Source organism: Rattus norvegicus, chromosome 6 (assembly GCF_036323735.1).
Source record: "Rattus norvegicus strain BN/NHsdMcwi chromosome 6, GRCr8, whole genome shotgun sequence".
In the NCBI taxonomy this organism is placed as follows: Eukaryota; Metazoa; Chordata; class Mammalia; order Rodentia; family Muridae; genus Rattus; species Rattus norvegicus.
In genome coordinates this window covers 28284947-28310242 of record NC_086024.1, presented here as the reverse complement: position 1 = coordinate 28310242, position 25296 = coordinate 28284947, and the positions used below count along the sequence as shown (strand labels likewise).

Sequence of the window (25296 nt, the reverse complement as noted above, 5' to 3'; positions counted from 1 at the left end):
TTGCAGATTTAGAGGTGAGTGTAAGGCTCCCAGCCCAGTCAGATAATTAATTATTGTTTTATCCCTTGACGGCTCATTTTAATTGTCAACTTGATTGTGCTTCGGGTATCTTGGGTGAAGGATGGCCCTCTAGGGGAGCCACCAAGTTTAGGCCCGTGATGGACAAAGAATTGCATCTCTGGGAATGAAGCTCCTCATAGAAAAAGCAAGTGTGACAGGAGGGGAAAGGCTGGTCACTGAGGCAGAGGATGCAGGGGTGGGATCCACAGGACAGTGGGCTGACAGGCAGAAAGAAGGGAGGCACAGACAAGGGACACACAGAAGTCCCAGAGAGGAGAAAGTACAGAAATGATGAACTTTATTTAAACAGTGGGGCAGCTTCCATTGGGATTATGGGAGGAGCCCCTGAAGCAGGAGAACCTGGAGGACTCTGGGTTAAATGTTTTATATGACCACCTCCTTTCAGCCAGCCCCATCTCTCCATCTTTAAAGGGGCCAGTCCTGTGGTCTGGATTAGCACAAACTCCCCTGACCCTTTTTAAGTTGGACCTCAGAGCAACAAAGAGACATGTCTGGTTGGGTTCATGAGCGTATTCTCAGAAAGGATCAAGGGAGAGTTCCGAATGGGCAGCCTCTTCCAGTGACAAACAGGTCGGGTGTGTAGAACTGGCTTCTTTCCGGTGAGCATATATTGTTGCCGGGGTCCTTCACTCCTGTCAGAATCCAGATTCTGTGACTTTCCAACGTGGACTGAAGACCAGTGGCTCTCCAGGAATCCAGGTCTTACTGCTGCTCCTCTGGAGGCCCCCGACTAGTATACCAACTTATACTTAAAAGGACACAAGGACCAATCACATACTTTCTGTGTGTCAAATCTCATCCCCGGTGACTGAGGAATTTGGGACCCCATCTACATGGTGAGAAACAGCAGCTCAGAACCCCGGGGCGTCAGTGTGGTTCTAATTCCAAGCCTCCACATTATCTCTGCCTCCCAAGGCTCATTTGACTAAATTACCTGCTCCTCCTTATTCAACCCCTTGAAAAAGCTCTTGGGTCTAATTAAAACGTAAGCTCCTGTGGGAGCTTGGGGAACAGAGGTGCACCTATGCGCACACAGTATACAAACAGAGAAGCAGGCACATAAGCGTACATAAAAACAAGTCTTTTAAAAGTTCGAGATTTAATCTTGGAAGTCCAGGCCCCAGCTGGCCTGTAGTATAAGCTGGACTAGAAAAGGTGTTTCTGTCTATCCAAGCCACTAGTTTCCTGATTCCCATAATTACTCGGCTCAGTGTGATTGATATACACCCAAATGTTCATCCTCAACGGCTCGTCCAGCCCTCACTGCCAGCACCTTATAATCCTTTGAGACCGAAGACCAAGAAGCATGGAGAGAAACCTAGCCAGACCATTGCCCAAGGACCCCAGGCCTGCTGGCTTTTTCATCCTTTATCCAACACCAGCACTGACATTTGGGCCTAGCCTAGAGGGTCCTCCAGGAGTCCCCTGTGTTCCCGTTTCCAGAGAATTTACCCCACAAAGGCAAAGGCTATACCTCAGGAATATTGTAATGGCTAGCTCTGTGTATCAACCTGCCTGGGCTGAGGGACATTTGGATGGTGGGTGACATATGATTCTTAGGTGTATCCGGGCGGGTGTTTCTGGAAGAGATCAGCATTTGGATGGATAAGTTACACACAGCCTTCTGCATGTGGGTGGCATCATGCTCTTCATTAAGGGCCTGAGTAGAAACAGAAGGTCCGAATTACATCTCTCTTGTCCTCCAGTCTGCACATGGTGACTGGTGGGACGTCTCAACCCCCATAACCAGGTGATGGAATTCCTATAATAATCTCCGTGTGTGTGTGTGTGTGTGTGTGTATCTCTGTGTGTGTCTGTGTGTATGTGTGTGTATCTCTGTGTGTGTCTGTGTGTATTTGTGTGTGTGCATGTGTGTGTATCTGTGTGTGTGTCTGTGTGTGTGTGTATCTGTGTGTCTGTGTGTGTATGTGTGTATGTGTGTATCTGTGTGTGTATGTGTGTATGTGTGTATTTGTGTGTGTATGTGTGTATATATGTGTGTCTGTGTGTGTGTGTATCTGTGTGTCTGTGTGTGTATGTGTGTATGTGTGTATCTGTGTGTGTATGTGTGTATATGTGTGTATGTGTGTATTTGTGTGTGTATGTGTGTATATATGTGTGTATGTGTGTGTGTATGTGTGTGTGTGTGTGTGTGTGTGTGTGTGTGTTCTGTTTCTCTGGAGAACACCAAGTAAAGCAATTATGTTGCCCCTCTAAGAAGCCCTTGTGTCTCGTTGCCTCTGGGACAACAGAGAAAACAGATATTGGTGACACACAGCTGGTCTGGCTTTCCAGCCAATTTTGCCTCTGGTCACTCCCTAGAACATCTGTTCCCCAGTGACCAGTTCATGGGTAGAGCAGCTTTTTGCTAGCAGCCAGCATTTTAGTAGCTGGTAGAGTCACTACCCGGGGTTCTCCCACATTGCCAGAGCTACAGACAGAAGATTGTCCTCACAGTGGTGCAACAAGGCCAGCTCCTGGTGGGAAGCAACCATTGCTGGGGTGAGAAAACAGAGTTTGGAATTATATGACCTTGGTTCCAAACCTGATTCCTTCCCTCATCACTGAGCAGCCATGTGATGCAATCCTCTCTGCTCCAAACGTCTCATCTCTAAATTGGAAGAAGGCAGTGAATCAGTTTCTAATACCCTCTCCCGCCACACGGCAACATCTGAAGATGCTCCAGTCTCACACATACAATGGTGAAGTATTTGCATAGACGCTACACGAGTCCTTCTGTACTCTTTAAGTCAACTCTACACTACTTACAACACTTCACGTGATGCACATGCTACGTAGAGAATTGTTATACTATATTATTTACTGGATAATGACAGGAAGCAACCATGTGTGCAGGTTTAGTACGGGAGTAATTTTAAAAGTGGTTTCAATCCAGAGTCTGAGGATCTGAGGATATGGCACTTAGAAATAAATGTGAAAGGTGAACTGATTGTTGCTGAATCTCATCAGGTATGAGTGTGCAGGCAGTGTTAGGTGTTTCCCTGTTACTGTGGAGAGGATAGGGAATAGAGCCCACTGGAGGAGGTTTTTAGCAGGGCTGCTGGCCTGCGCAAGGTTCTCGCCAAGTACTGCCTTCTGTTTCTTTCCTGATAGCTACCTTGCTATGCCAACCCAACCATCTCTGTATTTATCCTCAATCCAGGCAACAAAGGAGTGTGGGATAGGGCCAGGGTCAGGCCAGAATTCTCAAGCTCCCAACTGCTTTCTTTCCATTCTTTTCAACAGATCCCTCTCGATACCCTCAGCCTGAACCCTTCCTAAAACCCCTAGAATCAAGAAATCCCAGGCTTGGGCAGTTGTCTTAGGTGTTGCTGGTGGGAGGGAGAATTGCTGGCAACACGGGCTGTTCTCACCGTCCCCAGTTCATAATCTGCCATGGATAATCATTGTTTATCAATGCTGGAAAAAATGACTACAATTACATTGCACACATCAACACAGAGGGAAAAGAAAAGCTCCAGTGGAATGTCTGAGTCACTCTTTGGAGTCTTGAAATTACATTCATCATGGCCTCTCCTTCCTGTATCCTTGCCCTGCAGGGGGAAGGGCAGGGTCATGTGTCTGCTGCTTACCAGCCTGGCCAGTCCGGCAGGCTACCCAATGCAGACCACACAAGACTTATTTTGCAGCTTAAAAGAACCCATACAGAACTGTGGGAGGGACCCGAGGGGCCTGGAGGACCACCCTTTTCTAGCCAGTTACTCTATATTCAGGGATGAATTGGAGACGTGGGTGTGCCATTCATGCATGCGTGAAAGCCCTGCAGAATGTGAGGGCCTAGAGGTCAACAAGGAAACATTGCTGTCATATGGAATGACACTGTCACTGTCGTATGCCTGTTGAAAAACGAGTAGCTTGGGCTAGAGACGTGGCTTAGGTGATAGAGTCCTTGTTATGTAAACATGAAGAATTTTACCTGATACCTGCAGAGCCCATACACAAAAGACTAGTTACCCGGGACCGAAAAGGTTGAGCCAAGAGGATCCCTGGAGCTATCGAAATAGAACCTGCTGGAAGAGTTGGTTAGTAGAGCTGCTAGTGAACTCCAGGTTCAGTGAGAAACTCTGAGGCAAAACAAACAACAATGCCAGATATTGATCTCTCCAGCCTCCACACGCATAAGACACACACACACACACACACACACACACACACACACACACACACGCATTCCACTCTATCATCTGAGGCAGTCCACAAGGCCCCAGGCACCCGAACGCTAGGCAGATGCTAAAAGCTGATCGATAAGGTCACATTGGAAGTGCACAAAGCATTTTAAAGCATTTGAAGGTTGGCCACGCAGCCACTAGAGAATCCAATGGTACCTCTATGCCAATAATAGGCTGATTACAGATTTCAGGAGAATCGTGGGCTGAGAGGGCGGAACATACAGTGAACTCCAATTATACTAGACACACTTGCTGTCTGAGAAGACCTTTGGTTCCTGGGCACTTTGGTCCCACCTCACACTTTCTGAGTGTCTCTAAAATTTGATCTTTGAAAATTGGTTTGCTTGGAAAAACGAGAAGCAGTACACATACCCAAGCCAGCGGGTTCTTTCCCCAGGTTGGAGGTATCACATGCCTTCCCCGGAGCCTCTCTTTACTGGTCCAGAAAACTGAGCAGGCAAACCAAGAACAAGTGCCCATGGATTGGGCTTGGCGGGGACGTGGCCTCTTGTGAGTAGATCTTTTCTATCAATGGTACAACCATCTTAGATCTCTCAGCCAACGCCATAATCCCTGGTCCCCAAAGGGAATTCTTTCAGAGAGCAAGGAGCAACAGGCCTCCAGGGTGAACATGGTCATGGTTCTGTGATGCCATCATCTATTCATTCTTTAACTTGGTCATCGAGTCGTTGGCTGGAGTGGGCGGTGAGCAACAGGTCTGGGCCAGTACAGGCTGTGTTTACACAGCACCTTTATGCCTGCCAATCTGCCTGTGAACTTTGGAACACTCGTCTACCATAGCAATATGGTAATTATCAATGATGATTGGCCTGCCTTCTTACCCCATATAAAATACTTACGCAGATACTTTTTTATTGTGGAAAACATACATAAAGCTTAACTGTTTTAGGGTATGATTCAGTGGCTTTAAGTGCGTTGATAATATCGTGCAGACTCCACACCCACCCATTTCTACAACATTCTTATTATTAGAAACAGAATCACAGCTACTGTGGGTCTCTGTGAACTTGCCTATTCATGGGGCCTGGACAAGTAAAGTCACATTCCTTCTGTCCTTCTATTGATGATTTATTGTCACTTAGGATAATGTGTTTTGGTTCTTTTGTGTTGTGTTCCAACTCATAGGCCCATTCATTTTTGTTGCTGAGTAATATCCCATTGTACGATATTTAATATTTTATTTACTCCTTCAAAGACACTGATAGACATGAATGTTAGTGTACTGGTTGAATCAGGTTAAACTTTGCTTTTAATTCCGTCCCTGCTTTTAATTTCCAAACTCAGCACAAGTATTCATAGTCAAGTGCCATGGGTGACTCTGCCTGTTATAGAACGGAGTTATTATATACAGTAACTAGATATAAAACTATAGATAGAAGTAGAAGTAAAGTAGTGGGAGATTGATCACTTCTGGGGGACCCTCTTGCTTCAGGGTCCTGGGTGCCCCAAACACAGACTCCCCGAGCTTTTAGATCTGTGTATCCAGGTGTCAGCTGACCACTTCCATGGGTTACAGGTACCAAAGACTCAATATGACCAAATTTAAATTCGTGTCATGGACTCCACAAGTGGTATTTCTTCAGGGTTTTGTCTGTACCCAAACTAAGTGTGTGTGTATGTGTGTGTGTGTGTGTGTGTGTGTACGAGTGTGAGTATAGGTGTGTCAGAAGTATATGAGTGTATGTGAGTGTGTGTATGAGTGTGAGTGTATGTGAGCACATGTATGAGTATGTGTGAGCATGTGTGTATGAGTATATATGTTAGTGTATATGAGTGTGTGTGAGTATCTATGTATGAGTGTATATGTGTGTGAGTATGTAGGAGTGTGTAAGTGTGTATGAGTGTGTGAGAGTGTATGTTAGTGTATATGAATGTGTGTGAGTGTGTGTATGAATGTGTATGAGTGTGTGTGAGTGTATGTGTGTGAGTGAGTGTATATGTGTATGAGTGTGTGAGAGTGTATGTTAGTGTATATGAATGTGTGTGAGTGTGTGTGTATGAATGTGTATGAATGTGTGTGAGTGTATGTGTGTGAGTGAGTGTATATGTGTATGAGTGTGTATGTGAGTGTGTATGTGAGTGTGTATGTGAGTGTGTATGTGTGTATGAATGTGTGTGAGTGTATGTGTGTGAGTGAGTGTATATGTGTATGTGAGTGTGTATGAATGTGTGTGAGTGTATGTGTGTGAGTGTGTGTGTATGAATGTGTATGAGTGTGTGTGAGTGTATGTGTGTGAGTGAGTGTATATGTGTATGAGTGTGTATGTGAGTGTGTATGTGAGTGTGTATTAATGTGTGTGAGTGTATGTGTGTGAGTGTATATGTGTATGTGAGTGTGTATGAATGTGTGTGAGTGTATGTGTGTGAGTGTGTGTGTATGAATGTGTATGAGTGTGTGTGAGTGTATGTGTGTGAGTGAGTGTATATGTGTATGAGTGTGTATGTAAGTATGTATGAATGTGTGTGAGTATGTGTTTTAGTATATATAATGAGTGTGTATGTGAGTGTGTGTGTGTCCAGCAGAGCTCTCCTTGGTTCCATTCTAACTCCTCAAACCTCCCATCTTTTCCTCTCCTCTAGTGCATTACTCTAGGTCGAGATATCATCCAGGGTACAGACATTCTTTGTGACCTCTTCTCCCCTTTCTATTTCCTCATCATCATTTTCCTCCTCACCCCTTCCTCCTCTCCCCCACCTCTTTTATCTCCCCCTCCTTCTTAGCAATACCCTTCTGACTCAAGGTTTGTACTTTGTGCTGTGCACTTATGTGGATCTTCAAGTGATTCCCGCTCCGCAAGCCATGCCCCAGACATACAGGACTTCTGGGAGTGGGCTCCAGTCAGCCTTACTAAATCTCCACAGGCAACTCCAACCTGCATCTACGGCTGGGACCCTAGGTCTAACTGGTCTCCCAGCCTATGTGCTGCTCCTTTGTCTCTACAACAGCAAGAGGCATTTCCTAACATACACCTCACTTCCTGGTTGCTAGCATAAAGCTCCCTCAGTTTCCCATCTCTTCTGCCTTACTCTGCCCATCTCCTGCAGACCCAGGGTCCTCTCCATCTCAGATTCCTCCCTGATGACCTGGAAGCTGCATTCCTACCTCAGAACCCTCACATGTGTTTCCTGTCTCCTGAATGAATGCCTTACCACCTTAGTGTCCCACAGCCTTGGGAGTAAGCTCACACAGGTTTTTCCTGGCCTTAATATCAGTGTTCCTCTCTCCTCCACTCATGCTCATACCCCCTTCTCTTTCCCAGACTGCTGGACTAAGAATGGATAGTCGTGGAAAGTCATAGGCGTTTGTTCACCTGGGTGCTGCTTTTCTAATAGAGAGGGAGAGAAATCATCTGCTTTGCCCTCATACCCCACAGCTTGGCACACATTTCCTTCCCCACCTGGACTCCATCAACTCTGCCTAGAGTCTCTTTACTGCTTCACCACCACCTGCCCTGCCCCTGAAGTCTTACTGATTCTTCACGACCCAGTTTAAAAAGCTCCTCTCCATAAATTCCTTTAAGGCAGTGCTAGCTTTCCTCATTGGTAAGCAGATAGTGTGTTTCCCTTCTGGCCTTTTAGTGGCTTGCTTTTGGACCCCTTGCTGCTGCTGGACTTCATGACCAATAATCTCCTTGAGTTAGTAACTTCCTTGCTGGATGAATGAACACATGAACTGGCTTATGAGGACTGCAGTGCTTAATCGTGCCTCTGCAGTGAGGAACACACACAGAGATCACTCTACAGCAGTGGTTCTCAACTTTCCTCATGCTGCAATCCTTTAATACAGTTCCTCGTGTGTGGTGACCCCCAACCATAAAACCATTATTTTGTTGCTACTTCATAACTGTGTTTTTGCTATTGTTATGAATTGGAATGTAAATATATGGCATGCAGGATATGTGACCCCTGTGAAAGAGCCCCCCCAGTTCCCTCTGGCTTCAACATTTGAATTTTTACCTCTAGAACCTTCCAGTCAGTTCTGGAGCAGTTCAAGGCAGGTCCCAGAAAAGGATTTATGCAGATAGGCTATGGGATCCTCTGCTCTCAAAGGAAGGAAGTTACATTCATGCTGATTCCCTGGTACCACAGTTGTATCTTCTGTCTGGAGCAGCCTGACTACTTTGAAGCCCCAATTGCAAGCAAGTACTTGTTCAAGCCCAAGGCCTCCCTTGCAGACCTGGGGTCACAGGTAGAGAGTGCTACCGAGATTGTGGGAGGAGGTCTGGATTGCAGGTGAGGCATAGAGAAAGGGATGCTTACTGTAGATACCTCAAGTGGGAGCTCCTAGCGTTTTCCATACCTCATTCAGGTTGGCCACGAAGCCTGCCAGCCCTATGGTGCTCAGCCCAGAACTACTGCAATGCACCAGAGGGGCCCAACTGATGCAGGGGAGGAGAAGACTCACTGTGTCCATTCATCTCTACTGACCAAGTGCAGAGCGGCAGGGTGGGCAGGTGGGTGGGGATGGGCAGGGGGAACCTTCAGGGGTGTGTGTGAGTGAAGGGTACCCTGGGCACAGCCTCACTCTGCCGTCAGATCCACTTTCTCGTGCCATGACCAACCCCATCACCTGTATTCCAAGAGGGGTAGAGGGGGACGGTTGGGAACATCCACTGAAAAAGATTGTTAGGAGAAGGGCCAGGGGATAGACAAAGCTATTTTCTAGTTTAGAAAGACATAGCCCAGGTGGCATCATGGGCATTGAGATGCCCACTGCCAGGAGAGAATGTAGAGCTGGCTTATAGGTGAGATCTCACTTAGTGCCTTCTAGACCCTCCTTTCAGTCCCATGTTTTAGAGACCATTGGCTACTGGCTGTGTCCCAGACACTTATAGACAGAAACCCTTTCTGATCGCATTGGACACAGGCTATCTGTCACTCCAGACCATCAGTTCACAACCTGTATTTGATAATTCCTTAGGGGGTGCCAAATGACCCTTTCACAGGGGTCGTCTAAGAGCATCCGGAAGCACAGATATTTACATTATGATTATGAAGTAGCCAAAAATAATCTTATAGTTGGGGGTCACCACCACATGAGGAACTGTATCAAAGGGTCACAGCATTAGGAAGGTTGAAAACCACTGGTCTAGACCCACCCACAAACCCACTTCCTCTTTCAGGCTCTCCTGCAGCCTCTGAGGCTTGAACTGATCTGAGAGTCAGCGGCCCATACAGCATCTTGGAAGATGGCTCTAGAGAATCAAGCTATCAGAGCAGTCGATGTACGCTGTACCTGTTTGGTCTCCCATGCTGGTGTTGACTCTCCTGGCTTCCTGCCTCCCTCATTTCATCCTCTGCTCTTGCTTCCCGTGATCGAACCTGAGTAAAAAAGTGGCATGTTGGCAGCATGTGCCTGGTGAAACACGAACATGCCATTCGCGTTAAGGCTGAAGAGAATGGATTTTGTTCTGCGACTCAGGGCAGCTGGGATAGGATCCCATTCCCGGCTGGGCAGAGGGTAGAGGAGAAGACACAAGCTCGAGGCAGAAAGTCGAGTCATGGCAGAGGGTCTGGGTGGTGGCTCAAGGCACTGGTTCGGGTAGAACGGGGACTGCTTGGGCAACTGTGGGGTACTAGTCTACTGGGTTTAGGGTAGCCGATCTTTTCTGAAATAGTGGGTAGTGAGAGTTCTCTCTCCCTCAGCTGTGACACCTCATCCCCTGCACTTCTGTTCTTCCTGGGGACATTCTTCTGGTCCCCTTGAGACCCACCATTACTCACTTGCCTACAGATTTCTGTTTTGTCAAGTGCAGAGCCTTGAAGCTTCTCTAACGGAGCTGGTAGTCATTTCTGGGGGGAATATGGCCTACGATGTCTGCAGGTTTTGAAAATGTTTCACGTAGCTCTTGTGGTCATTGTCAAAGGGAGGATCTTCTCATGGCGCCACCTATTAGCTGGGCACTGGTCCTTTCTTCCCTCCTTTCCCTGGTCCAGTCCTCCTCTCTCCTCCTCCTGATGTCAACTCTCAATGGTTCAACTTTTCTGCTTCTCCTTGATTCGTACTCCATTCATGTGTCTATCATGAAGGACTGTGGTACTCCCTCACAGTCAAGATGGCCCCTGTTAGAACAGGGTGATCTCCAGCAACATGGCAAGAAGTTCCAGGGTGATAGAATTTGGCAGTCTCCATGTGGCTACACTTTGGAAGAAAGATAGAGAAGTAGGTAGATTTATATTCTAGGCCTGAGCTTATATCTAGAACCTACTGAACAAAACCTGCGGCCCCCCTAAATTGCTCACATTCAGCACCTTATGGCGTTTTTATAAGGTTTCATTAATAGGAAACAATGCCAACTCATTAGTTACTCAAGGCGGCCCTGCCCTGAACTCTGTTCCCATGCCGTTCTGACTTGGGAACCACTATGATCTGGCCCCTTTCCCAGTCATTCAACCAATAGGTCTCCCTGCCTGAATTTTCCTAACAGTTTGTCCTATTTCTCGCCCCCATGTGAGCAGAATACCTGAGTCTCACCTGGAGGTCCTTTCTTCTCTACTTTCCCATTGTCTGGTCACAGTGTCTGGGATTGCCTCCAGCATTCCACAGCGGTTCACAGAGGAAGGAGACGACCTCCACAGAAGTGGTTCTTGGCCACAGTGGCTCCTTTCAGGGGTGAGTGGTGTGAACCCTCCTTTCACTGAGATTGTCTAAGACTATTGGAAAACAGATATTTACATTATGCCATTAACAGTAGCAAAATTACAGTTATGAAGTAGCAACAAAAATAATGTTATGGTTGGAGTCACTACCACATGAGAAACTGTATTAAAGGGTCAGAGCATGGGGAAGGTGGGGAGCCATGACTCTAGCAAGGCATTTATAGGAGGGATGGTTATGATGCCTTCTCAGCTCCTTGAGAGCCCTACCACATTTAGTTCTCAGTGGAGAAAAACCCTTTCTAGTGGACTTGACTATAGCATGTTCTACCATTTTTTAATTAATCTACTTGTGTCTTTGTGTTTCTGTTTTGTTTCTAATATACAGGATAGAATTTGCCTTTTTAAGATCTATTTTTGGATGATGCTTGACTTTTAAATGAGTCTTTTACACAGTCACACTCAACGTGGCTACACACGGAATCAGCATGGCGCTATCTTTGCTGTGCTGCCCATCTAGTTTTGGTGTTGGTATTTTTATCTTCTTTTAGATTAAATATTTATTATTTTATTTATTTGATTGACTTTTTAGTTATATTTATCTGTGTCACTTTATTTTGGGATGCTTGCTTTTAGATTTATAATATTTAGTGGGTTTTAGATTGTTCGGGTTTTTTTGGTTTTTTTTTGTTTGTTTGTTTGTTTTTTGTTTTTTAATTAGAGTCATTGTGCTGGTTTGTTTTTGTTAGCTTGTCCCAAACTAGAGTCACCTCAGTTAAGAAATTGCCTCTATCCAAGTGGCTATGGGCATATCCATGGGGATTTCCTTCCTTCCTTCCTTCCTTCCTTCCTTCCTTCCTTCCTTCCTTCCTTCCTTCCTCCCCTTTTTCTTTCTTAGCTCTGTTATAATTTATTTATATTATATGCCCATGGGTGTTTTTCTTGCATTTATGTCTGTGCATCACATGTGTGCCCTGTGTCCACAGAGACCAGAAAAGGGTCATTTGGGTTCTTTAAAAGCTGGAGTTATAGACAGTTCTGAGCTGCCATGTGGGTGCTGGCAACTTAAACCAGGTCCTCCTTAAGAGCAGCCAGTGATTTCAATCTCTGAGCCATCTCCCAGCCCTGTGTGAGCATTTTCTCGCTTGCCAGTTTATGGAGTAGTGCTCAGTCCACTGTGGATGGTGCCTGGGTTGGGAGCAAAGGTGAGACAGTAAGCAAGGTCCTCCATCGTCTCCACTTTACTTCCTGACTTCAGATTTCTGCTCTGAGTTCATGCCTTGGTTTTTCTCTATAATGGACCATAACCCATAAGCTAGAAATAAACCCTCTCCTCCTCAAGTTGCCTTTGGTCATGGTTTTATCCCAGCAACATCGAGCCTGACTAGACAGTCACCTTCATTGATAGTATTCCAACGTATCTAACCAAGAGCCTTCTGTTCACACCATCTTTTGTCTGTCTTGTGGACATTTTACTTCTGTGTATACTGTAAACGCTACATTACATTAATATTTTTCTTTTTATTGATGAAGTATCTTTTATTAAAAAGACTTTTAAATAATTTTTGAATTATTTACCATTTACAATCTTTCCATTTATTTGGGCAGATCAAGACTTCTATGTTGGGGGTTGGGGATTTAGCTCAGCAGTAGAGCGCTTGCCTAGCGAGCACAAGGCCCTGGGTTCGGTCCCCAGCTCCGAAAAAAAGAAAAAAAAAAAAAGAAAAAAAAGAACTAAAAAAAAAAAGACTTCTATGTCACTTTCCTGCTTTCTAATGGTTCTCCTTTAACTTTCTCGTAGACTGGTGACCAATTGTTTGAACTCTGTATGTCTGAAAAATATTTCTCATTCACTTGTTATCTACGTAGATATACATATAACCATACATATGTACGTCATACATACTATGTGTGTATATTTGCTTTGCATAGAAGTCTAGGTTCACAGTGTTTCCTTTTAGCTCAGAGCTGAACAAGTGTCCTTTGCACTGCGTTGTCCTTAAGGACGAGCCAGCCGTCCTTCCCTCTCTTCCTCACGCTCCCTTCCCAGATGTTTTTAGGGCTTTTCTTTCTTGCTACCTTAAGGCCATTTCATTTTGCGATTTGGAACGTTTCCTTTATGTTTTTGGTTGAACTTTCAGGACCCCTTTTCTGAAGTTGGTAAATGATCCCACTTTGATTTCTCCCCTGTATCTTTCTACTCCTCTTTGGGGGACAATCGACTTGTATGCTAACTCGTTTCAAGTTCACTTGCAGGTAACCAGAACTCCATGGAGTTAGTTCCTCCCCTCTTCAGTGTCTAAGATAGAATTATTCTGACCTCGGGGGTTTATTTTTATCTCTATTACCAGAATTGCTCCTTTAGTCTTTGGAAGTTTGACTTGGGCCTTCTTTGTTTCATTCATGTATATTTTCTTCTCTTCTTAAGATGTCACGTTGCCGTCTCTCTTCTTTATCTTATGGTTTATACTTGCATCTTTAAAAAAATAAATAAATTCTCTGGCCTGTTTCTTCTATCCTCATGTTCCTATCTGCATTTCTTTCTAAATTAAATTTATCTTTCTAGTTCTTTGGCTCTGATCATTTTTACTAGGTGCTGGGTAATATGAATTTCACCATTGGTCGAGGCTCAAGTCTTCCTCGACAAATGCCTTTAAATGTCGCTCTAGGAGTCAATTAAGATACTGAGGGTAATGTGATCTTTCAAGACTGGCTTTCAAGCCTTTAAGGTAGGACCAAAAACAACCTTTAAGCAGGCAGACTTTTGCTATCACTGGTGAAGGGAGCAAAGTGCCATCAAAGACTTTTAAGCAAGAGAGGGACATGACTAAGATTTGTGCCAAAAACCATTCTTGCAGCATGAAGAGAACAGGTGGAAGAGGAGAGGAGAGACAGACTCCGAACAGAGCCCCACCATTCATCTACTCAGTCAAAGGGAGAAGAAGCCTGCAGCTCGGAGGGAGTTTCCAGAGACTGCAATAGTTGAGCTGGGTCGATGGTGCACGACATGGGCAGAGCAAGAGGAGGAAGGGGGCATCAAAAGTGACCTGGGGGAGGTTGGGGATTTAGCTCAGTGGTAGAGCGCTTGCCTAGGAAGCTCAAGGCCCTGGGTTCGGTCCCCAGCTCCGGAAAAAAAAAAAAAAAAGAACCAAAAAGTGACCTGGGGTGTCCCAACTGGGCTTCTGGTTGGTTCTGGGCAAATGTCATTTCACAGAAAACCATAGTAGGGTTTCCAGGGTCCTGGAGTTCCCAACTCTCCTTTTTGGGTCACTCTGTTAGTACCAGGAACTGACTGTAGGAAGAGGAGGGGCCAGGGCCACCATGCTGCTTGGCTATCTGTTGGGTTTTAAATTCTGATGGAAAGAAAAAAAAAAGTCAGTGCTGTTAGCCATTGTTTTCAAACAAACTCTCATACTAGGCCCTAATACATCAGACAGACAGACAGACAGACAGACAGACAGACAGACAGACAGACACACACACACACACACACACACACACACACACACACACACACACAACACACACACACACACTCGATGGAGTCACTTATGCTAAATGTCTCTGCCATTAAACTAAACTAAAACTAGCTGTTATCAGACTTGAGAAATTAAGCTTGATACAGCTAACCAGATTTCCCAAACAGGCCCATTTCAACTGGCATGACAATAAATTTCCCCTGAACAACAGAGGGAGCGGGGGAGGGGGGGCACGCATGCACGCACACGCGCACATGCGCTTGCGCAAGTGAGGAAGTAACCTGTTAACCAATCAGTTCTTTTTGAGTAACAGCCCCTCTGCCTCCTTTACAGAGGGCGTGGCCTGACATGAGCCATGCCTCTCATCTTTTTTTTTCAGCTTTATTTTCCTTTCTTCAGCCCTCCCTCCGCTGCTATTAACCCCCTCCCCCAAATTCAGACCACTGGCACTCATATTCCTGTGTTATGGCCTGAAATATGTGATTGTAGAATTGAAAATAGAGCTGATTAGAATCTTTAAATTGTAATTTTTGTACTTTGGCTGTGTCTAATTTTAAGGCCCCGAGTAGGGTGATTTCTCTTGCCTCTGACATCACAGACTTTTGCCTGTTCAAAGAGGAATTTCCTGTGTGTTTAAGTGTACCATCTGGTGCCTCTGAGAGCTTGGCAAATCCGAGTCTTTCTGGCACTGTGTTTTTATAATGTAAAGCCAGCTTCAAAATGGCATCCCTCTCTCCGTTTTACTTTCGTCTAGGATCAAGTCCGGCTCTTCCCAATGAATAATTTAGTAAAGAATTTCATTCATGGAATGTAGAAATGACCTCTTCAGTCCTCTCTGAGCTACCCAGAGAAATTTCCTTAAGGCCCACACAGGGTCTGTTTAGTCTTGGTCTGTAGCCATCCTCTACCTCCGTTTTCAAAGATACTAATCCGCAAACCACGTACTATATAATTTCTCCCTTTCTCCAATATAACTAACAACATGTTTTCTGGCAGAAGACATGACTCTTGTGCTCAGTGGGAGCCGTGGTTAAAAATGAACGTTGCCCACACCGCTGTAAAGAAAGGGTTAAATTTTTAAAGTAGAAAGAAAGTTCAGCATCTGTGACTCACTTCCCCCTCTTATTTCCCCTAGCTATGAATTTAACAGAGATAATTAAACATCTCTAATTAGCTTAAACAAGTTTCAAGAAAAAAAAAAAAAGTCCCTATCCTTGGGACCCAGAAAAGTCAGCAGCATAGGCAGCCCCCAGGGGCAGTTGCTTCCCTGGGATGTTTGGAACTCAGAAGTTGCTCTGAAGCTTAGGGGATGATTTGAGGAAGTACCACTGTTCAAACACTTTGCAAACGGGTGGGGCCTTCTCTCATTTCCTCTATTTTCTCTGTGTGTGTCACACATATATGCACACCTAAATAAGACGGCCTAAATATATTAGCAAAGTCACACTTGGGGCTGTTGTAGTTCTTCATTAGAAAGAAAGAAAGAAAGAAAGAAAGAAAGAAAGAAAGAAAGAAAGAAAGAAAGAAAGAAAGAGAGAGAGAGAGAAAGAAAGAAAGAAAGAAAGAAAGAAAGAGAGAAAGAGAGAAAGAAAGAAAGAAAGAAAGATAGAGAAGAACAAAAACCAAAAGCATTAACTGAAGGTAACAGACCTCCAGCCTAATCTGACATCCTATTTTAAAGTGAAAACAAAACCAAAAACAACAACAACAAAAATCAAAGCAAAGGGCTCAATAATCCACGTAAGTAACATCGTACTGAGTGTCTGGAAAGACTTAGCACCTCCATCTCTGTCCCCTGGCACCCACTGGGCAGCCCTTAGGTGATCTTAAATACCAAAGCACGCCCAGGCTGCGTTTCCCAGTACTGTAGCTGAAATTTCCAACACAACAAACCTCGAAACACTGGGTTTCCAGCAGGATCCAGATATGTTGGAGCCTGATTTTGTCCAAGTCTGGGGTGAAAAAGCACAGGAATTAGGAGGCGCTTTAATGGGAGGGAGGGAGGGTGGAGGGGAGCTCTAAAGAGCAGAACCAAGCTGGTGATGGACAACAAGAGTCAGTGATGGGCTGAAAATAGAACAAGTCTTTGGGAAGGTTTGGAGGAGACAATATGCTATTAAAGATAATTTTCAGAAAGAGATAAAAATCATGACTCGCATACAAAAATAAAAATACCCACATTAAGGACCGTATTTACTCTAGATAGCAGGAAGCCAGGCAGATGTTTAAATGAGAAGCCAATACACACACACACACACACACACACACACACACACACACACACACACACACACACCACATTTCTGTAGGGTAAAGGAATGTTGAGATGCATTTCAAATGGAAACAAAACTGGTTTTTCCCCAAATGAGGAGGGAGCTAATTAGATCAGACAGGACACAAATTCCATATCTATCACTTACCATTTATGGAGCATTTGCTAAACAGCTCGAAGGCAGTGAACAGTAGGAACTAGTCCCCTAGAAAACTGGGCTATACAGGGTACACAGTTTTCTCCTGAGAGACCATTTTTTCTTATATTATACATAAAAGTTATCAAGAGGATGTAAGGGGCTTTGGAAGGACTGCCCCTTCCTGGAGACTACAATGTCATAAGCTGGTTTAAGTCCCAAAGTGGCAGGGGAAGACACTGTTGGAATTTCTGTGCCAAGGGTTGAGATAGAAAGCAGTGGGCAGAGCCTAATCATTGTATTGTTGATTGAATCCAATTGCTTCTCATGCATAGAAGCACAGTCATAAAATCAGAATGTGAAAGCCAGTGTATGTGGTTGTAATAGACCTTCTAGTGGAAGGTCGGCATTTCCAAACAGAACCCAAAACAGAACAGAACTGGGCTAGTATCTGATCAAGATCATACAGCTATGCTCAAAGATGTTTGATCCTTGGGACCATCACTGAATAGACAGAAGAGGACCCAAGGCCTAACCCCCATCGTGGATGAAAAGTATGCATATTTGACGAAGATACTTTGCTCTTGAGAAGTGTCTAGAATGGTCATCACACAGAAGACCTGCCCCTGCATCACATCCCATAGCATACAGCACGCACCTCGAATTAGTTATAATGAACAGAATAGAAATGAATACCTTAGAATTCTTAATGCCCCCCTCTTTGTGAGAAAACATTTTAATAGCCCACAGCACTCAAATTAGAAGGCAAAAGAAGTCTAAAAAAAAGTGAACAATGCATTCCTTTTCCCTGAATGAATGTATCCTGTAACAAGTGGAGGCATTCCAGATCATTCCATTGTTGCTTCTGAAGTTAACCGTTTCTGCATGTAAGAACTGAAAGGCTAACAAAGGTGTGTGGATCTGAACAGTGGTTGAATTGCCCAGTATGGAGGGTACTTGCTTTGTCTTTCTTCTTCCTTTCATCTGGTCCCATCACTGAGGTAGAGATTGTTCTGGGGCCTCTGAAAGTAGGAGAAAAATGAGGAAACAAACTAGCAGGTTGTCGTTGAGATTATATGGAAGTCAGAAAGGAAGGTAGATATCCCAAGTCATCGACCCCCTACCAGGGACTGGTGAGTAATGGACATCCTGCTCTAGAAACCAGGTCCATAGATGGGTACTAACGATCAGCCCCGAAATCTGAGAATACATTACGGACATTGGGATCAAGAGAATGGGCTACTAACTCAGCTAGTGCATATATTCTACAGAAAAGATCACTAGATCATTAGGAGGTGATTCTATGAGCTGACACTTAAAACAAGAGTTAGTTGCTGGGCAGTGGTAGTGATGGTGCACACCTTTAATCCCAGCACTCAGGAGGCAGAGGCAGGCAGATCTCTGAGTTCAAGGCTAGCCTGGTCTACAGAGTGAGTTCTTGCCCAACCAGGACTACACAGAGAAACCCTGTCTCAAAACAAACAAACAAACAAACAAAATGACCAACCAAATAAATTAGTAAGTCAATCTAAAAATGACAGGCTCTGCCACCTGCCTGAGGAGGTCAGGAGAAACCAGAATCCAGTAAGATTGTGGGCATTCCTGCAACTCAGTGGCAAGGATAGCAAGGTGTCACCAATCATGTCCTGATGTCCTCCTTAGGAGGGGTCCTCTATGTAGTCCTCACTTCTATCTGCTTAAGGATCAAACTTTCTATTACAATTTGTGTCTCAATGTTATGTGTTCACTATTAGAAGAAGAATAGTGTACACAAATCTATTGCTGAGACAAAACGAAGAGTCAGTCTTTACGTTAACATGGACTTCAGTAAGTAATAGATTGGTTTTGGTTCATCCATCATAACAAAATTCTGCGCATCATCTAATGGAAGACATTGGTTTTAGAAATAACAAAGAAGGGGCATCTGGGAACTATTTGTTCTTCTCTTCCAAAAAATAAAATCAACTAATTAAAATTTTTTTTAAAAGATTTATTTATTTATTCCATGTATGTGAGTACACTGTCACTGTCTTTGGACAGACCAGAAGAATGCATCAGATCCCATTACAGATGGTTGTGAGCCACCATGTGGTTGCTGGGATTTGAACTCAGGTCCTTTGGAAGAGCAGTCAGTGCTCTTAACCACTGAGCCATCTCTCCAGTGCCCCACTAATTAAAATTTTAAAACGTATGTTGGGTCAACTCTGGGCTTGGATGTTTACTGATGTTACCACCCACTGAGACAGTGGGGGAAGAAAGGGAAGACTCAGAGACTAAAGGGTACAGAAGAGGTTTGGGCATGGCAAATCCAGGGAGTGTAAGGAACGCCAGGTAGATTTATCTTCCAGACCCGAGGAAATTCAGACTGAATTTTAGGCTGCCAAAACCACAAAGGCAGTCGTCAGTTTACAAAGCCTTCAGATGCTAAATATGGATGAATTTTCTGTCTGGCAGTAGTAAAGAGTTGGGATGACCAAACACATGGTCTCCACCCCCGTTCATAAGCGTGTAATGCAAGGCAAGTGACTGCAATTAGGACAAGAGCTACACAGACTCCCCACCTAATACGCATGGGCTGGCTACAATGGATCCTTCCTGCTGCTGGGACATTGTGGTCCATGTGGGAGAGTGGGATGGTTTGATTCATCATCCACAAGTCGCAGTGTCTGTTCATGCTTGTAGCTCAGTGGCTGGATTTGGTGTCCATATTAGGCAGAAGGGAGGGATGTCCTCTGGGGCTGTGTAATCCATCAGTGGGTGATCCGTTTGCACCTGCCACATACCACTGATGACTTCAATCAGCTGAGACAGCCAAGAGAAGAGAGGGAATGTGTGGGCAAAACACTGAGTCATTGTGCATATCTGTTCTCTGAACACACAAAAAATGCCCACCATGTGCGTCCTGGGCAACTTCTGTGCCCAGTTCCCACGTAAACATCCTCCCCCACCTCCTCCTTGTGACTCCTGTTCTCTGAGCTCCCAGAGTTCTTGAAAGCCTAAGTCTTTATTCATCCTTTAGGGCTCAGCCGTTTGCTGGGTTTAGAGTTTAAAGGAAGGCAGACAGAGGGGAAGGAAGCCATAAAAGCCACTTTGAAACAGCCCTAGGGTTTAGATCCTAATTGCACGATTAACCTCATCTTGCATTTCCTGATGAAATGGTGATAGTATTAATTTTGAGTAGTCTTTGTCAACCCACATGGCATGTTTTTAAAAGCGCCCAGTATGTACTAAGAGCTAGCACTTTGGTGCGCTTGCTTTGTACTAACATTAGGTGCTCTTTTTTTTTTTTTTTATTAACTTGAGTATTTCTTATATACATTTCGAGTGTTATTCCCTTTCCCGGTTTCCGGGCAAACATCCCCCTCCAACCTCCCCTTCCTTATGGGTGTTCCCCTCCCAACCCTCCCCCCATTACCGCCCTCCCCCCATAGACTAGTTCACTGGGGGTTCAGTCTTAGCAGGACCCAGGGCTTCCCCTTCCACTGGTGCTCTTACTAGGATATTCATTGCTACCTATGGGGTCAGAGTCCAGGGTCAGTCCATGTATAGTCTTTAGGTAGTGGCTTAGTCTCTGGAAGCTCTGGTTGCTTGGCATTGTTGTACTTTTGGGGTCTCGAGCCCCTTCAAGCTCTTCCAGTTCTTTCTCTGATTCCTTCAATAGGGGACCTATTCTCAGTTCAGTGGTTTGCTGCTGGCATTCGCCTCTGTATTTGCTGTATTCTGGCTGTGTCTCTCAGGAGCGATCTACATCCGGCTCCTGTCGGTCTGCACTTCTTTGCTTCATCCATCTTGTCTAATTGGGTGGCTGTATATGTATGGGCCACATGTGGGGCAGGCTCTGAATGGGTGTTCCTTCAGTCTCTGTTTTAATCTTTGCCTCTCCCTTCCCTGCCAAGGGTATTCTTTTTCCTCATTTAAAGAAGGAGTGAAGCATTCACATTTTGATCATCCGTCTTGAGTTTCGTTTGTTCTAGGGATCTAGGGTAATTCAAGCATTTGGGCTAATAGCCACTTATCAATGAGTGCATACCATGTATGTCTTTCTGTGATTGGGTTAGCTCACTAAGGATGATATTTTCCAGTTCCAACCATTTGCCTACGAATTTCATAAACTCGTTGTTTTTGATAGCTGAGTAATATTCCATTGTGTAGATGTACCACATTTTCTGTATCCATTCCTCTGTTGAAGGGCATCTGGGTTCTTTCCATTTTCTGGCTATTATAAATAAGGCTGCGATGAACATAGTGGAGCACGTGTCTCTTTTATATGTTGAGGCATCTTTTGGGTATATGCCCAAGAGAGGTATAGCTGGATCCTCAGGCAGTTCAATGTCCAATTTTCTGAGGAACCTCCAGACTGATTTCCAGAATGGTTTTACCAGTCTGCAATCCCACCAACAATGGAGGAGTGTTCCTCTTTCTCCACATCCTCGCCAGCATCTGCTGTCACCTGAGTTTTTGATCTTAGCCAATCGCACTGGTGTGAGGTGAAATCTCAGGGTTGTTTTGATTTGCATTTCCCTTATGACTAAAGATGTTGAACATTTCTTTAGGTGTTTCTCAGCCATTCGGCATTCCTCAGCTGTGAATTCTTTGTTTAGCTCTGAACCCCATTTTTTAATAGGGTTATTTGTTTCCCTGCGGTCTAACTTCTTGAGTTCTTTGTATATTTTGGATATAAGGCCTCTATCTGTTGTAGGATTGGTAAAGATCTTTTCCCAATCTGTTGGTTGCCGTTTTGTCCTAACCACAGTGTCCTTTGCCTTACAGAAGCTTTGCAGTTTTATGAGATCCCATTTGTCGATTCTTGATCTTAGAGCATAAGCCATTGGTGTTTTGTTCAGGAAATTTTTTCCAGTGCCCATGTGTTCCAGATGCTTCCCTAGTTTTTCTTCTATTAGTTTGAGTGTGTCTGGTTTGATGTGGAGGTCCTTGATCCACTTGGACTTAAGCTTTGTACAGGGTGATAAGCATGGATCGATCTGCATTCTTCTACATGTTGCCCTCCAGTTGAACCAGCACCATTTGCTGAAAATGCTATCTTTTTTCCATTGGATGGTTTTGGCTCCTTTGTCAAGAATCAAGTGACCATAGGTGTGTGGGTTCATTTCTGGGTCTTCAATTCTATTCCATTGGTCTATCTGTCTGTCTCTGTACCAATACCATGCAGTTTTTATCACTATTGCTCTGTAATACTGCTTGAGTTCAGGGATAGTGATTCCCCCTGAAGTCCTTTTATTGTTGAGGATAGCTTTAGCTATCCTGGGTTTTTTGTTATTCCAGATGAATTTGCAAATTGTTCTGTCTAACTCTTTGAAGAATTGGATTGGTATTTTGATGGGGATTGCATTGAATCTGTAGATTGCTTTTGGTAAAATGGCCATTTTTACTAAATTAATCCTGCCAATCCATGAGCATGGGAGATCTTTCCATCTTCTGAGGTCTTCTTCAATTTCTTTCCTCAGTGTCTTGAAGTTCTTATTGTACAGATCTTTTACTTGCTTGGTTAAAGTCACACCGAGGTACTTTATATTATTTGGGTCTATTATGAAGGGTGTCGTTTCCCTAATTTCTTTCTCGGCTTGTTTCTCTTTTGTATAGAGGAAGGCAACTGATTTATTTGAGTTAATTTTATACCCAGCCACTTTGCTGAAGTTGTTTATCAGCTTTAGTAGTTCTCTGGTGGAACTTTTGGGATCACTTAAATATACTATCATGTCATCTGCAAATAGTGATATTTTGACCTCTTCTTTTCCGATCTGTATCCCTTTGATCTCCTTTTGTTGTCTGATTGCTCTGGCTAGAACTTCAAGAACTATATTGAATAAGTAGGGAGAGAGTGGGCAGCCTTGTCTAGTCCCTGATTTTAGTGGGATTGCTTCAAGTTTCTCTCCATTTAGTTTAATGTTAGCAACTGGTTTGCTGTATATGGCTTTTACTATGTTTAGGTATGGGCCTTGAATTCCTATTCTTTCCAGGACTTTTATCATGAAGGGGTGTTGAATTTTGTCAAATGCTTTCTCAGCATCTAATGAAATGATCATGTGGTTCTGTTCTTTCAGTTTGTTTATATAATGGATCACGTTGATGGTTTTCCGTATATTAAACCATCCCTGCATGCCTGGGATGAAGCCTACTTGATCATGGTGGATGATTGTTTTGATGTGCTCTTGAATTCGGTTTGCCAGAATTTTATTGAGTATTTTTGCGTCGATATTCATAAGGGAAATTGGTCTGAAGTTCTCTTTCTTTGTTGTGTCTTTGTGTGGTTTAGGTATAAGAGTAATTGTGGCTTCGTAGAAGGAATTCGGTAGGGCTCCATCTGTTTCAATTTTGTGGAATAGTTTGGATAATATTGGTATGAGGTCTTCTATGAAGGTTTGATAGAATTCTGCACTAAATCCGTCTGGACCTGGGCTCTTTTTGGTTGGGAGACCTTTAATGACTGCTTCTATTTCCTTAGGAGTTATGGGGTTGTTTAACTGGTTTTTCTTTTTTTTTTTTTTTTTTTTTGGTTCTTTTTTTCGGAGCTGGGGACCGAACCCAGGGCCTTGTGCTTCCTAGGTAAGCGCTCTACCACTGAGCTAAATCCCCAGCCCCTTAACTGGTTTTTCTGTTCCTGATTTAACTTCGATACCTGGTATCTGTCTAGGAAATTGTCCATTTCCTGAAGATTTTCAAATTTTGTTGAATATAGGTTTTTATAGTAAGATCTGATGATTTTTTGAATTTCCTCCGAATCTGTAGTTATGTCTCCCTTTTCATTTCTGATTTTGTTAATTTGGACACACTCTCTGTGTCCTCTCGTTAGTCTGGCTAAGGGTTTATCTATCTTGTTGATTTTCTCAAAGAACCAACTTTTGGTTCTGTTGATTCTTTCTATGGTCCTTTTTGTTTCTACTTGGTTGATTTCAGCTCTGAGTTTGATTATTTCCTGCCTTCTACTCCTCCTGGGTGTATTTGCTTCTTTTTGTTCTAGAGCTTTTAGGTGTGCTGTCAAGCTGCTGACATATGCTCTTTCCTGTTTCTTTCTGCAGGCACTCAGCGCTATGAGTTTTCCTCTTAGCACAGCTTTCATTGTGTCCCATAAGTTTGAGTATGTTGTATCTTCATTTTCATTAAATTCTAAAAAGTTTTTAATTTCTTTCTTTATTTCTTCCTTGACCAGGTTATCATTGAGTAGAGCATTGTTCAATTTCCACGTATATGTGGGCATTCTTCCCTTATTGTTATTGAAGACCAGTTTTAGGCCGTGGTGGTCCGATAGCACGCATGGGATTATTTCTATCTTTCTGTACCTGTTGAGGCCCGTTTTTTGACCAATTATATGGTCAATTTTGGAGAAAGTACCATGAGGAGCTGAGAAGAAGGTATATCCTTTTGCTTTAGGATAGAATGTTCTATAAATATCCGTTAAGTCCATTTGGCTCATGACTTCTCTTAGTCTGTCGACATCACTGTTTAATTTCTGTTTCCATGATCTGTCCATTGATGAGAGTGGGGTGTTGAAATCTCCCACTATTATTGTGTGAGGTGCAATGTGTGTTTTGAGCTTTAGTAAGGTTTCTTTTACGTATGTAGGTGCCCTTGTATTTGGGGCATAGATATTTAGGATTGAGAGTTCATCTTGGTTGATTTTTCCTTTGATGAATATGAAGTGTCCTTCCTTATCTTTTTTGATGACTTTTAATTGAAAATTGATTTTATTTGATATTAGAATGGCTACTCCAGCTTGCTTCTTCTGACCATTTGCTTGGAAAGTTGTTTTCCAGCCTTTCACTCTGAGGTAGTGTCTGTCTTTGTCTCTGAGGTGTGTTTCCTGTAGGCAGCAGAATGCAGGGTCCTCGTTGCGTATCCAGTTTGTTAATCTATGTCTTTTTATTGGGGAGTTGAGGCCATTGATATTGAGAGATATTAAGGAATAGTGATTATTGCTTCCCGTTATATTCATATTTGGATGTGAGGTTATGTTTGTGTGCTTTCATTCTCTTTGTTTTGTTGCCAAGACGATTAGTTTCTTGCTTCTTCTAGGGTATAGCTTGCCTCCTTATGTTGGGCTTTACCATTTATTATCCTTTGTAGTGCTGGATTTGTAGAAAGATATTGTGTAAATTTGGTTTTGTCATGGAATATCTTGGTCTCTCCATCAATGTTAATTGAGAGTTTTGCAGGATACAGTAACCTGGGCTGGCATTTGTGTTCTCTTAGGGTCTGTATGACATCAGTCCAGGATCTTCTGGCCTTCATAGTTTCTGGCGAGAAGTCTGGTGTGATTCTGATAGGTCTCCCTTTATATGTTACTTGACCTTTTTCCCTTACTGCTTTTAATATTCTTTCTTTATTTTGTGCGTTTGGTGTTTTGACAATTATGTGACGGGAGGTGTTTCTTTTCTGGTCCAATCTATTTGGAGTTCTGTAGGCTTCTTGTATGTCTATGGGTATCTCTTTTTTTTAGGTTAGGGAAGTTTTCTTCTATGATTTTGTTGAAGATATTTACTGGTCCTTTGTGCTGGGAGTCTT

General features: G+C 43.7%; 1 protein-coding gene across 2 annotated transcripts; it reads right to left on the bottom strand.

Moving 5' to 3' along the window:
- Positions 1–95: 95 nt before the first annotated feature.
- On the bottom strand, positions 96–14652 carry LOC108351184 (uncharacterized). Of its 2 annotated transcripts, XM_063262739.1 has the most exons (3): positions 10768–14652; positions 10017–10434; positions 96–9614 (listed from the first exon to the last, which is right to left on the bottom strand). In XM_063262739.1, the coding sequence occupies exon 3, from the start codon at positions 6831–6833 to the stop codon at positions 5895–5897; it is 939 nt and encodes a 312-aa protein (XP_063118809.1). In that variant the 5' UTR covers positions 6834–9614; positions 10017–10434; positions 10768–14652; the 3' UTR covers positions 96–5894. The 2 variants fall into 2 exon arrangements, with proteins under 2 accessions (XP_063118809.1, XP_063118808.1); XM_063262738.1 differs by having other exon boundaries at positions 96–10434.
- Between the last annotated feature and the right edge of the window lie 10644 nt (positions 14653–25296).

Excerpts from the sequence above, each read along its gene's own strand:
- LOC108351184 (XM_063262738.1), bottom strand. The coding sequence starts at position 6,833 with ATGGAACCAAGGAGAGCTCTGCTGGACACACACACACTCACATACACA.